Genomic DNA, 12,137 nt, shown 5'->3' with positions numbered 1-12,137 from the left:
GGGGGTGAAGTTATTAAGTTTTAGCAGCAGCCATCGATCAAGTTCACAAGTTAACACGATAAAGGCTCTGAGCCGCTCCGATCCAGGAAAATGATGATCCTCACTCGGTAATTAACTAAATGAGAAAGTTAAATCTTACTTGAGAGCTGGGAGAGATGAAAGAGAGGTGTTTGTCAGTTTCTCAGTGGAAATTAGAAGCAGTTTTCTGCAATTCCCTAAGCTGCTGCTCTGTCATATTTTACATAAGCACTGGGAAAACGTCTTGTAATTAGTGCTGTCAAGGAGGATTTTTTTTGCTGAAGGATGTTGGAATAATTCATTAGATTATCAAGAAAGGCTTGTGTCCTGAAATGATTAGCACAGTGAAATTTAAACCATTAACGATAACAAGTTTAGAGCTTGCTGCAGTGCAGAGGCATCCGGGGTATGTCTGTGCCTATTTCAATCATTTCTTATAATTAAACATTATGTCCTTTTTTCCCCCTCCCCTTCAGTAGGTCCCATCCAAAAATGCTGTTAAGGTGGCTCTGTCTAGATCAGCGAGTTTACCAGCATTGGTGGTGCACATAGTTAGTGAGGAAAAGATGCAACTGCAAATAGGCAACACAAAGTATTTTGAGTTTGAGAACCAAAGAATGCATGGCCCCTGATGCTATTTTGTGCCCACGTAAGTGACTAAGACATGTTAACACTGGAATATCATGGAATGCCTTTCCCTCCCCTTCGGCTGCAGAGAAACTCACGTGAGAAACTTGGAGCATTGTTTTATTTTCTCTGAACCCTTTTAGAGCTTCACAGACAGGAAGGTGCATTTCTTGTAGAGCTAGTTGTTGGGTGTTTGGAGCATCCACACTTTGCTAGAGACGGGACCGTTCCACAAGCAGCTTACGGTTGGGTCAGTCTGTACACACACAGAGCTCTATCATGGTTTTCTACCGTGAGTAAGAGACATCTGTGTTACAACCCTTTTGGAAAAAATAAAAATGCTGGTGTGGCTGGAAAAACACGGATGCCTGTAATAGTAGCTGAAAGTTGTGCTGGCATTTGGCTTTTCCCATGCTGTGGAAGGACCCATAAGCCCCATCTATACAACAAAAACAACCTCTGTTATTATGTTTGTGGTCCAACCAGGTCATACCGTGGTTATTTGTTTCCTTGAGGGAGGGATAGCTCAGTGGTTTGAGCATTGGCCTGCTAAACCCAGGATTGTGAGTTCAATCCTTGAGGGGGCCACTTAGGGATCTGAGGCAAAAATCAGTACTTGGTCCTGCTAGTGAAGGCAGGGGGCTACACTCAATGACCTTTCAAGGTCCCTTCCAGTTCTAGGAGATTGGTATATCTCCAATTATTATTATTTATTATTTATATTTTTGTTTTGTTCACACACATTTAGACTTATCCAACCTTTGTTTATCCATACTGAAATGTTGCCCCTTCTTGTAGACGTAAGCTATTATTTAGACTTAGGTCCTTTATTATATTAGTTCTCTCCTACCTCCTTGTGCATACAAATAGGCTCTGTTAATCATAGCCACTCAGAAAAATGGCCTTGTAATTGTTGCTTGCAATGTTATTGTAGCTACCGTATGTTTGTCCCAGGATATGAGAGAGACGAGGTGGGTGAGGTAATATCTTTTATTGGATCGACTTCTGTTGGTGAGAGAGAGGGACGGGCTTTCGAGCTCCACAACGCTCTTCTTTGGGCTTGAATGTCTGACCGCTTCTTCAGGCCTGAAGAAGAGCTTGTAGTTACGGACAGGTTACTAAAATGATCTCTTCAGTGCCAGGAGATGTGACTAGAAGTGATGGAATGCCTTCACCATCTGGAGTATTGTCTTCAGTGCTGGTCACCCCATCTCAAAAATGAGAGACCTCTGCAAGTATAAAGGTGCCACTCACAGAAGCTACAGGTCCCAGCATGTCAGGCTGCTCAGATCCAAATTAAGCACTGAATGGTGGCACCTGTAGTCTCCAAGGTCATACCTCCACATTAGAACCTGGGAGGGAAGAAGAAAAAGGTGGAGGGCTGTGATCTGCTCCTCTTGGGCTAAGGTTGGGCACTTTCCCATGTCATACACAGATGCATCTTCTTTGGGTAATGTGCAGTGATTGTTTGTGGTTCCAGTTGTCTGTGGTTACTTTTGATAGTGAGGCAGGTAATACATCTTCATCCCAACAAACAGTAGAAAGCTCTGGGCTGAAAACCTTTTGGGTGGTACATTTGTATGAATATTTAACCTCATTTTATTCTCCGTATATCTGACAGCACTGCCTCTTCTGGAGGGGCTTCTTGATTGTAACAGAGAAGAGGGCATTTAATGCTCTAGCAAATAGTGACTCTTCTCACTGAAAGGAGGAAACAAAAGGCAGAAGATACAGGTTTAAAACCCATGCTCTATTGAGATAGCCTGCTGTAAGATTGGCTGTGCAGCAAATGAAATGAGAAATGAAATGAGGTCAGGCTTGTAAAATACACCATTTGTCAACTATCTCCAGCATTTCATGGGTTTTTCTGTTTTGCAAACAGCTAAACTGCAGTAAAAACAGCCAGAGTCCCTCAAGGCTGATGTTCAATACAGCCCATCCTTAATCTTTGTATGCCATGCCAGTGCCAGGAAAAATCCAACCTTTCACGCCATGGAGTTCATTCCCACAGTTGCCTCAGAGATGTCAGCATTCTCTGTATAAACAGGTAGTCCAGAAGAGTGTGTGTTTCTCCTCCCTCCAAATATCCCATTTATGGGACACTATTATCTACATGATGAGTGAATATAAAACCATAGTACAAGGATTTTATACTCTGCCATTAGTTTGCAACTCTGCCACCAGCTATTGGCCATCTTGGATGATCCTTACTGAATGCTCCCAGAAACATTCCCCAGTGTTTGAGGACTCTCGGCTCCATTTTGAGGGGAATGAGAGAGGAAACAAAACGAGTGTTGCAGACCAGCTTGCTCGCGATGCAAAGCTGAGCAATGATGCAGTCTGATATCCTCGTATTGTGCGATGGTCTCAGAAAATCAGAGTTAATTCAAACCATAATACAGAGCCAGAATATACTTTTTGTTAAAATGGCTGCTACTTACCGTGGCAGTTTTGTAAGAAAATCTATCCAGCCACCTCTGTTAGAGACCCTGGCAAGTAATTTAGGCACAATATTTAGGTTCTAGTATCTTATGTATAAATATACAGAAAACAGATTGTGACAAATTAAGTAGATTTTAAAACATTCTGTCACTTTTGGTAATCCAAGGTCTGGGTATCACAGGTAAGGATTTTAGGTGAACAGGGAGGTGTGATCTGCGGTACAAGCCTGGGACCTAGGAATTCCGGAGTTCTTGTCCTAGCTTTGGCAGGCACTTTCTATAGCAAATCACTTAACATCTTTCCATTGATCCTTCCTCCCAGTAAACAGGTACTACGCGTCTTCCTCTTAGGTAAGAACTACATGTAGAGCGTGTACAGTCGGGTTATTTTCTTTTAGATTGACTAAAATATCATTAATTGTGTTACTTGCTGTACCACAACGTGCATTAAGTGAAACTGAAATACTACATCACAAAATATAACTTGTATTTATTATGATAGGTGCAATTTGGTTTTAATTGATAATTCATAATGCAGTAGCAAATGTAGACTAGAGTGTTTTTGTAAAAGAAATGGTCTAATAATGTGAACTGTCATTACAGTGCCGTCTGTTGTTAAAGCTTTGCTGTGACACCAGCTTTTAGTGAGAATTATCAGGTTTGCAGATTACTAAAAAGAGACTTATCAAGGTTCGTTGGTACATGGATATATCTTGACAATGTCCCTTCAAAACTTGTCTTGGTTAAATGTATGACCATTGTACTTAACTTTAGATTCTATTTGTTTTTTTAGTTGGGGCAGAATCCTAAAAATAAATAGACATTCCCTTAGTTTAGTATTTAATAAAAGCTATTTAGTAACCAGCATGGGAAAACATAGATTTCCCAGTTGACAGCTAATTTGGCTTGGGATGTGCTCATGGTGCAATACATGTGCTTTTCTTCCAGTTAAATCATTAAAAACAAAACTTCCGTGCATCTTGCTTTTAGGCGATAGAGTGAAGAGTCTGTTTCTCCTGTCCCTGAGAGCCCGTCTTCAATATCAGACTATGTTGAGACCTTCTGGCGAAATATTAACAGTGACTATAAAGTTTAGTATTTGATTCTTTGCATGAAGTACAGATGAGCACCAGATGTTGGGGTGTTGCTTTAACAGTTTTTACTGTATACTATGTGTATTATTTAAATGATCATCGTGCAGTTTCTTATCCATCTCATGTATTTTCTATTAATTTTAGCAGCAGTCCATTGTAGCCCTAAAGCAAATACTTTAGAAGAGAAACAAAATACAAATGCAGTCTTCTGTGGTGCACTGAAGTAGCTGATAATGGCAAATTAGGAATCAGTCAGCATTTTACTGTGTGTAAAATGTAACTAAAATGTGTTTGCATTAAACTGCCACTCTTGTTCTCCCATCTAACCATACATAGTCCTTTGTGTGCAGCTCCAGCATGAACTGTACTGTCCTCCAGGGTTACAAGTTTCTGTGGCCACTTGCAGACTGACAGCAGCAAATGGGATATGCAGAATCAGCCAACTTTTGTATAATGGAATGTTAGCGTCCCAAGCTTTATTTCATGTTTTCTTCTTTCCTTTCAAGACAAAACTTGCCAATGGCACTTCCAGCATGATTGTGCCCAAACAAAGGAAGCTGTCTGCAAGCTATGAGAAAGAGAAGGAGCTGTGCGTCAAGTATTTTGAACAGTGGTCCGAGTCCGACCAAGTGGAGTTTGTGGAACATCTCATCTCCCAGATGTGTCATTACCAGCACGGACATATAAACTCGTACCTCAAACCTATGTTACAGAGGGATTTCATCACTGCACTGCCAGGTATTTCCACCCGGTTGGGGGAAGGATCTTCCATGTTGTCTTTGAAAGAGCTATGGCATTTGGCTTCCTGTGACAGTGGGCCCTCCCTGGGGGAGAGTGTTCTTCAGGGAGAAGTTTTGCAAAGTAGATAGCAGCAGATTGTGAATGAAAGGCTCCGTAGAAGTGCACAGTAGTAGTAACACTTCACACAATATCTCTACCCTTTTGATTGAAATAAATGGAAGATTTTACCAAATGTCTAGGGCACACGACACAGAAAACAGAGCACCTGATTGTCATTAAGACAGTAACAGTGTCTGAATTGCAGAATTTGAAAAATTGTAACTACCTTTTATCATCTCTGGTTTTCCCTTGGGATTTTTTATTCAGAATTTTGACCACTTTTTATTAATAAAATATTTTCCTGTAGCCACTGATTTGAATATTAATTACCTACAGTGAACAACATATCAGGATAAAGAGTGGATGTGATAACATATTCATATTTTGTACTTCTATAGTGCTTTTCATCTGAGGACATTGGCCTCAGCTACATGTTTTGGATACTGTGGTGAATGGGGATCCCAGAAGTACCTAAGCAGATGAAAGCACTGAATAAATAATTCTGTCAGCACCCCTGTAAGGGAGGTACAATTATTTTCCCTGTTTTACAGATGGGGAAACTGAGGCATGGGGTGGTAAGTGACTCGTCCAAGGTTATGCAGCAAGACAGTATCAGAACCAGCTTTAGAATTCTGGCTTTCAGTCGCATTCTCAGACCATTAGATCACACCTCCATAGAAGTTAGTGTATTATAATTCAAATGGCTTGGTTACTGAGTCTCTGATGGAATTAAATAAAATGTGTTGCCGTCTTTGTTGATGACTCTGAACACTTAGCTGAAGAGAAAATTGTTTGAAAGAATTTCTCTCACAGATTGTTTATCCTGTGCAGACCTTTGAAGAGCTGCTCAATTCCTACATGCTCCTTCTTTCCAAACATTTGACTTCTAATGGGATTGTTCCGCATGATACTTAAATTCTAGAGCTGAAGACGGAGAAAACATGTTTGTTTTTTAATTGTGGATCTTGTAAAGAATAAAGCCATCATGGGAGTGTTGCTAGGAAATTAAATACAAAGATTCATGGGATTTTATAAATTATAACTGCTTCATAATCAAATGGCTCCGGTAGACCTTGAAAAAAATCTTTGTTGTGCTAAGTGTGTTATTGTGGTGGTAGTTTTTAGAGGTCTAATGGCAATAATCTCATGTACCAGAGCAGCATTATAATGTGTGGAACTCTTCTGTTACACAGATATAGGGAGCAATTTGAAGAGGCATTTGCCTTTCCATAATTAAGATTGAAGCATGCTCACTTTCTGTTATAAACCCAATTTTTTTCAGTCTTTCTCTGCCCAACTTCATCAAAGCCAAACAAATTCACCTCATATTTCACCCGTTAATCTCACCCTTGGGGTCTTTTTCTGGAAAGTTTTGGGAAGTAGCAGAAGTAATTTCAGAAGGGATTTAAAAAATTTTCTTTGAGTGGGTGCAGACATGTTTTCCATTTAGGGGTGAGTGTGCCTGGCGCACCCAAGCTAGAGAACTTTGCCTAGTAGTACCCTTAGGGGCAGCACCCACGCCCTGTCTCTCTTAGCCCCTCCCCAGGGGTAGTGCTCCTCCAACCCCCCCTCCGTTCCTTCTCGCCACTCCTGAGTAGAGTTGGAGCACTTGGTCTGGTATTTCCTTCACACTTTTCCATCTCAGTCTCTCTCGGATTTTGCTGTCTATATAGTAAGTTAGTTTAACATTACTTATGTTTTTAGTTTATAGGAATCAGAATAAATATCCCCTCACCAAGGTGTAACTATTGTCCATTGTTTGGGGTGGCTGTTCCCAGCAGTGACCCCCACCATATGGTACTTGTTGCTCCTGGGAGAAGGGCACATTAAAGAAAGATGTTTCATCTGCAAATCATTCAAGAACAGAGGTGGTGAGGGACTTGCACCTCAAGCAGCACCTTATGGAGCTGGCCACGAGGCCCTCTTTGGCACTGGAGACCCGCATGGATCGTTCAGCCTCTCAGACAACTTTGGAACCAGAGCAAGCCAGTGTTCCTTGACCAGACTCTCATGCCTCCCCCAGGAGGAAGAGAGATCATTCTCCTTCCTCATGTCCTCCGGACTGCAGAACCACTCCAGAGATTGGGGAGATTCAGCCTTCTTTTCCAGGTGGAGCACAGACAATCACTGTGATTCTTCTGATATGTGGGATGGAGCTGGGACATCCACTCTCTTTCCAGTATCGAGGCGGCATCAACTGAGCACTGTACCATTCATGGGATGCCCATTGAGTCCATTACCAACAACATCGGCACCAGCTATTTCCATGCCATTGGTATCCCAGACAGCATCAGGCTTGCTTTGCCCCTCTGTTCTTGCTCCCCAGTTATTCAGGAGCATTCTGCTGCCAGGAGTACTTCTCTGTGGTCCTCTGTGCCATCTGAATTGATTGCAGACTTGTCTCAGTCAACAGCACTATCTTCGGCACTGCCTAAGACTCAGAGTAGGCAGTCGAGGTCAGCCTCCTTATGGGTACTGAGGGGCGCGTTAGCACAGCTGCTATCTTCAGCACCGATGACGACAGTGCAGACCACTACTACGGGATCGGTACCATCCCTGGCTGCAGTACCATCTTGGTTTGCTACCAAGTGGGAGTGCAGTGCCCTTGCCTGTCCTCAAGACATCAGCTTCTCTCTCTGCTTTGGTAACGATGCAGCCAGCATATTGGGCTTCAGACAAGCTGGATGTTTGTTTGCTGCACCTGGGGTGAATCCCCCCATTGTCTTCAGATGACTTGGGAGGGTTCATCGAGGCAAGTTCGGAGGCACCCTCTCCCTCATCACCAAGACCTCATTCTCAAAAATTGTCGAGACCTCCTGTGGATCGCTATCAGTACCAACATCAGCACTGCTCCTGCAGTAGGGACCGAGGGTCTTGGCCCAGTGCCTACTGCCCACCTATGCCATATCCCTATATTCAGTGGCCGCCTTGGAATCCATGGACCGTTTCTGGATCTGTGAAGTCCCGATCATCAGCCCACTCCAGGGCAAGGTCTCCTGGCCACCCCTAGTATTCCCTCTTCAGTCACCTACATTGCTGACTCAGACAGCAGTGGCTTCCTCAGCGCACGCCCAAGGACAGAGAGTTCTAAGAGGCTGGATCTCTCAATTTATTCAACCTCATCCTTATAAGTTGTCATTGCAAATTGGCAGGCACTGTTATTGAAATATAATTTGGGGAATTGGGAGGTCTATAGCCAAACTCAGACATGTTGCCTGAACCCTCCAGGGGAGAGTTCAGAGCGTTTATTGCATACAGTTGTCTGGCCGCCAAGACATCTTTGCAGACAGCACCGGACATAACAGATTCCACTTCCAGAGTTATGGATTCAGTGATCACGCTGAGAAGGGCCTCACGCTTGCAGCACTCTGGCATAGCTTTGGAGGTCCAGCTGGAGTTGCCAATGCTCCAGGATTGTCCTGGAGTCTCCAGAAATTAAAGGTTAACCATTAAAGATTATGTCATGTGATGAAACTTCCAGGAATATGTCCAGCCAAAACTAGCAACTGTAGGTCCAGCAGAGAACAGAAGATCTACCTTGCAATGGTTGATTTTTTTTTTCTTTGACAAAGTGGAGCAACTCTGCATTCATTGGCAGTTTTACCTCAAACATAGAAAGGTGCCAATTTCTGGGTCAGCAATGGCAGCAGCAATACCGTCCCCAGTGGTGCTTCCAGCAGACATCTTACCCATGGAGGCAGCAAGACTCCTCCAGGAAGGGGCATAAGTCGCACAGAAGAAGGCCTCCTGAGTCTAACTTTAACCAGCCAGCCTGTCCTCCCCCAGCAAGCAGCCAATTTGACTGGCTGATCGACACCAGTTGTGAACTTCCCACCATTCGGGGACAGGCTTCCTCCCTTGCACAGTGCTTGGGAAGTGATAACCTCAGACAGATGGTCCAATTTCCACTCTCCTCCCCCCTGGTCCCTTTTCAGGGACCCCCCTCACGAGTAACTGCTCCTACAGCAGGTCCAGACTAAGGGAGCTTTGGGGGTATAAAGGAAAACCCCCTGCATCATTGGTGGGCTGGGGCGGGAGGAGGAGGATTCCACTCACAGTATTTTCTGATTCCCAAGTCCAAGGGAGGCGTGAGACCTGTTCTCAAGCTCCAGGGTCTCAACAGGCACATCAAGCACATGAGATTCTGCATGGTTACCCTAGCTACCTCCTCCCAGCTTTGAATCACAATCACCGGCTTGCTGCCCTTGTTCTTCAAAACACCTAGTTCCATGTGGCAATTTTTCCCAAGCCATGTCTTTCCTTACCTGGATGATTGGTTAGTGAGGGGCAAGTCCTTAGATCAACTTCTCAACCGTGTCCGGTTCAGACTGCGTCTCCTCAATTGGCTGGGTCTGATAGAAAACAAAGTAAAATCAACTTCAGTACCACCGCAAAAAATCAAACGCATTAAGGTTCTACTAGATTCTGTGAATTTGAGGGCATTTCTGCTGAGCTGTGATTTCAGACAGTTCATTGTCTGGGACTATCCCTCCAGTCTCTCACTTCTATTAGCAACTTCAGACACAAATAATCCTAAATCATATGGCCACATGTATTTATGTGAAAAGAACAGGAGCACTTGTGGCACCTTAGAGACTAACACATTTATTTGAGCATAAACGTTCGTGGGCTACAGCCCACTTCATCGGATGCATAGACTGGAACATACAGCAAGAAGATATTTATACATACAGAGAACATGAGAAGGTGGAAGTAGCCATACCAACTGTAAGAGGCCAATCAATTGAGATGAGCTATCATCGGGGGGGGGGGGGATTTTGAAGTGATAATCAAGATGACCCATAGAAGGTGTGAGGATACTTAACATGGGGAAATAGATTCAATTAGTGTAATGGCCCAACCATTCCCAGTCTCTGTTCAAACCGAAGTTAATTGTATCTAATTTGCATATTAATTCCAGTTCAGCAGTCTCTCTTTGGAGTCTGTTTTTGAAGTTTTTTTGTTGTAAAATAGCCACCTTTAAGTCCATCACTGAGTGGTTAGAGAGGTTCAAGTGTTCTCCCACTGGTTTTTGAATATTATGATTCCTGATGTCAGATTCGTGTCCATTTATTCTTTTGCGTAGAGACTGTCCGGTTTGGCCAATGTACATGGCAGAGGGGCATTGCTGGCACATGATGGCATATATCACGTTGGTAGATGTGCAGGTGAACGAGCCCCTGATGGCGTGGCTGATGTGATTAGGTCCTTTGATGATGTCACTTTAATAGATATGTGGACAGAGTTGGCATTGGGCTTTGTTGCAAGGATAGGTTCCTGGGTTAGTGTTTATGTTGGATGGTGTGCGGTTGCTGGTGAGTATTTGCTTCAGGTTGGGGGGATGTCTGTAAGCGAGGGCAGGTCTGTCTCTCAAGATCTGTGAGAGTGAGGGCTCATCTTTCAGGATCAGTTGTAGATCTTTGATGATGTGCTGGAGAGGTTTTAGTTGGGGGCTGAAGGTGACGGCTATGTATTTATGTAGTTCAGCATGTGAGGTTTCATCTTTGTCTCTTCAGACCTGGCTCAAGTTGGTATATTGCCCAAATGGTCAGTTGTTGGACTGCCTAGTGTGAGTGCTGCCACCCATCCTGCGGTGGATAGATTGAATCAGTTTTTGTAAAGGTGTTCCCTTCACCCGTCCTCTGCTGTTCATAACAATAATGACTGATGCCTCCACAAATAGGTTGGGGAGCGCATCTGGGGACTTTGAAAATTCGAGGGCTGTGAACAGATCAGGAAGTCTCTCTTCATATGAAGGTCATAGAGCTTCGAGCCATTTACAGTGTGTTCTGGACATTTCTGGTGCACATCAAAGGCATAGTGGTTTGTATACTCACCACCACCACCGCAATGTATTATGTGAACAAAAAGGGTGGAGCGCACTCCAACCAGTTTAGTCACAAAGCAGTAAATAGTTGTGGCAATTTTGCATCAGGGAGAACATCATTCACATGGCCATTCACCTACTGAGGATGTGGAATTGCTTAGCCAGTCACCTCAGCAGGGCCTTCTTTCAGCATCACTGAGTAATAGTTTTGAGGTCCATTTTGAAAAATAGGGCATTCCAGCTATCGACCTGCTTGCAACAAAAGACAACAAGAAGTGTTGTCGATTTTGTTCCTGAACGGGCCTCAGTCCAGGCTCCTTCCACCTGAGCGGGGATTGGTGTTCATGTATGCCTTCCCCCGATCCCACTCATCCCACAGGTCAGTCTCAAACTGAAGTTGGATCTTGCCAGACTGCTTCTCATTGCACTAGTGTGGCCAAGACAGTGTTGGTTTTCTAGTCTCCTCAGTGTGTCGGTTTGACTGCCCATCACCCTGCCTCTTTATCCCAACTTACTGACCCAGCACCACAGTCAGATTTGGCATCCAGCGCCGAGCAACCTGCATCTCACAGCATGGATTCTTCATGGCTAAATTAAGAGGAGGAACGATGTTCGGAAGCTGTTTGACAAGTGTTAGTTAATAATAAGAAAGCCTCTACTAAGGCTACTTATTTGACCAAGTGGCAGCAATTTTCAGTTTGGTCGCTAGCATGGGGAATTCAACTCAGGCTGGCCTGCATTCAGGACGTTTTGTAATACCTGTTATACCTTCAGTCTTCTGGTCTGTCGCTCAGCTCGTTGAGGGTTCTCTTATCAGCAATCCCAGAGTTTCATCTGCCCATCCAAGGGAGGTCAAGTTTCTCAAACTCCATGGTGATGAGATTTCTAAGCTGCAGGCCTTAATGGCAGAGCCCCCACACACTCAGTTTGTCAGAGACTAAGTGACTCTATGGCCACGTTCAAAATTTTTGTCTAAAGCGGCTTCACCATTTGCCCTTAACCTCATGATTTAGTTACCGGTGTTCTCTCCTAATGCACACTCCAACACGGATGAGCAGAGACCTCACACATTGGATGTGAGCCCATGCTTGGCATTTTACCTAGAGATGACTTAGCTTTTCGGGCCCCACCTCATCTTTTCATCTCCTATGTGGATCCAGTGAAGGGTCAGGTGGTCTCTGTATAGACGATTTCCAGGTGGATAACTTCCTGCATTACAACTGCATGTGAAGTAGCTCAAACGGTGCCTCTGCTGAGATTACAGGGTCATACAACAAGGGCCCATGCAAC

The 12,137-nt window shown here is 43.9% G+C and overlaps 1 protein-coding gene across 17 annotated transcripts in view; it reads left to right on the top strand.

The window, feature by feature from the left end:
- BTRC (beta-transducin repeat containing E3 ubiquitin protein ligase) overlaps window positions 1-12,137 on the top strand; it is a 172,349-nt gene that overhangs the window by 127,248 nt on the left and 32,964 nt on the right. For all 17 annotated transcript variants that reach the window (XR_005601198.1, XM_039546860.1, XM_039546861.1 and 14 more), the window contains one exon: window positions 4,687-4,918. Coding sequence is in view for 16 of the 17 variants with exons in the window: in XM_039546860.1 (XP_039402794.1) it covers window positions 4,687-4,918 (232 nt within the window). In the remaining variant the exon portion in view is untranslated. The remainder of the gene's footprint in view (window positions 1-4,686; window positions 4,919-12,137) is intronic.

Source organism: Mauremys reevesii, linkage group 7, assembly GCF_016161935.1.
Source record: "Mauremys reevesii isolate NIE-2019 linkage group 7, ASM1616193v1, whole genome shotgun sequence".
Classification (NCBI taxonomy): domain Eukaryota; kingdom Metazoa; phylum Chordata; order Testudines; family Geoemydidae; genus Mauremys; species Mauremys reevesii.
Note: the sequence above shows the minus strand (reverse complement) of the source record. Positions and strands in the feature narration are given on the sequence as shown.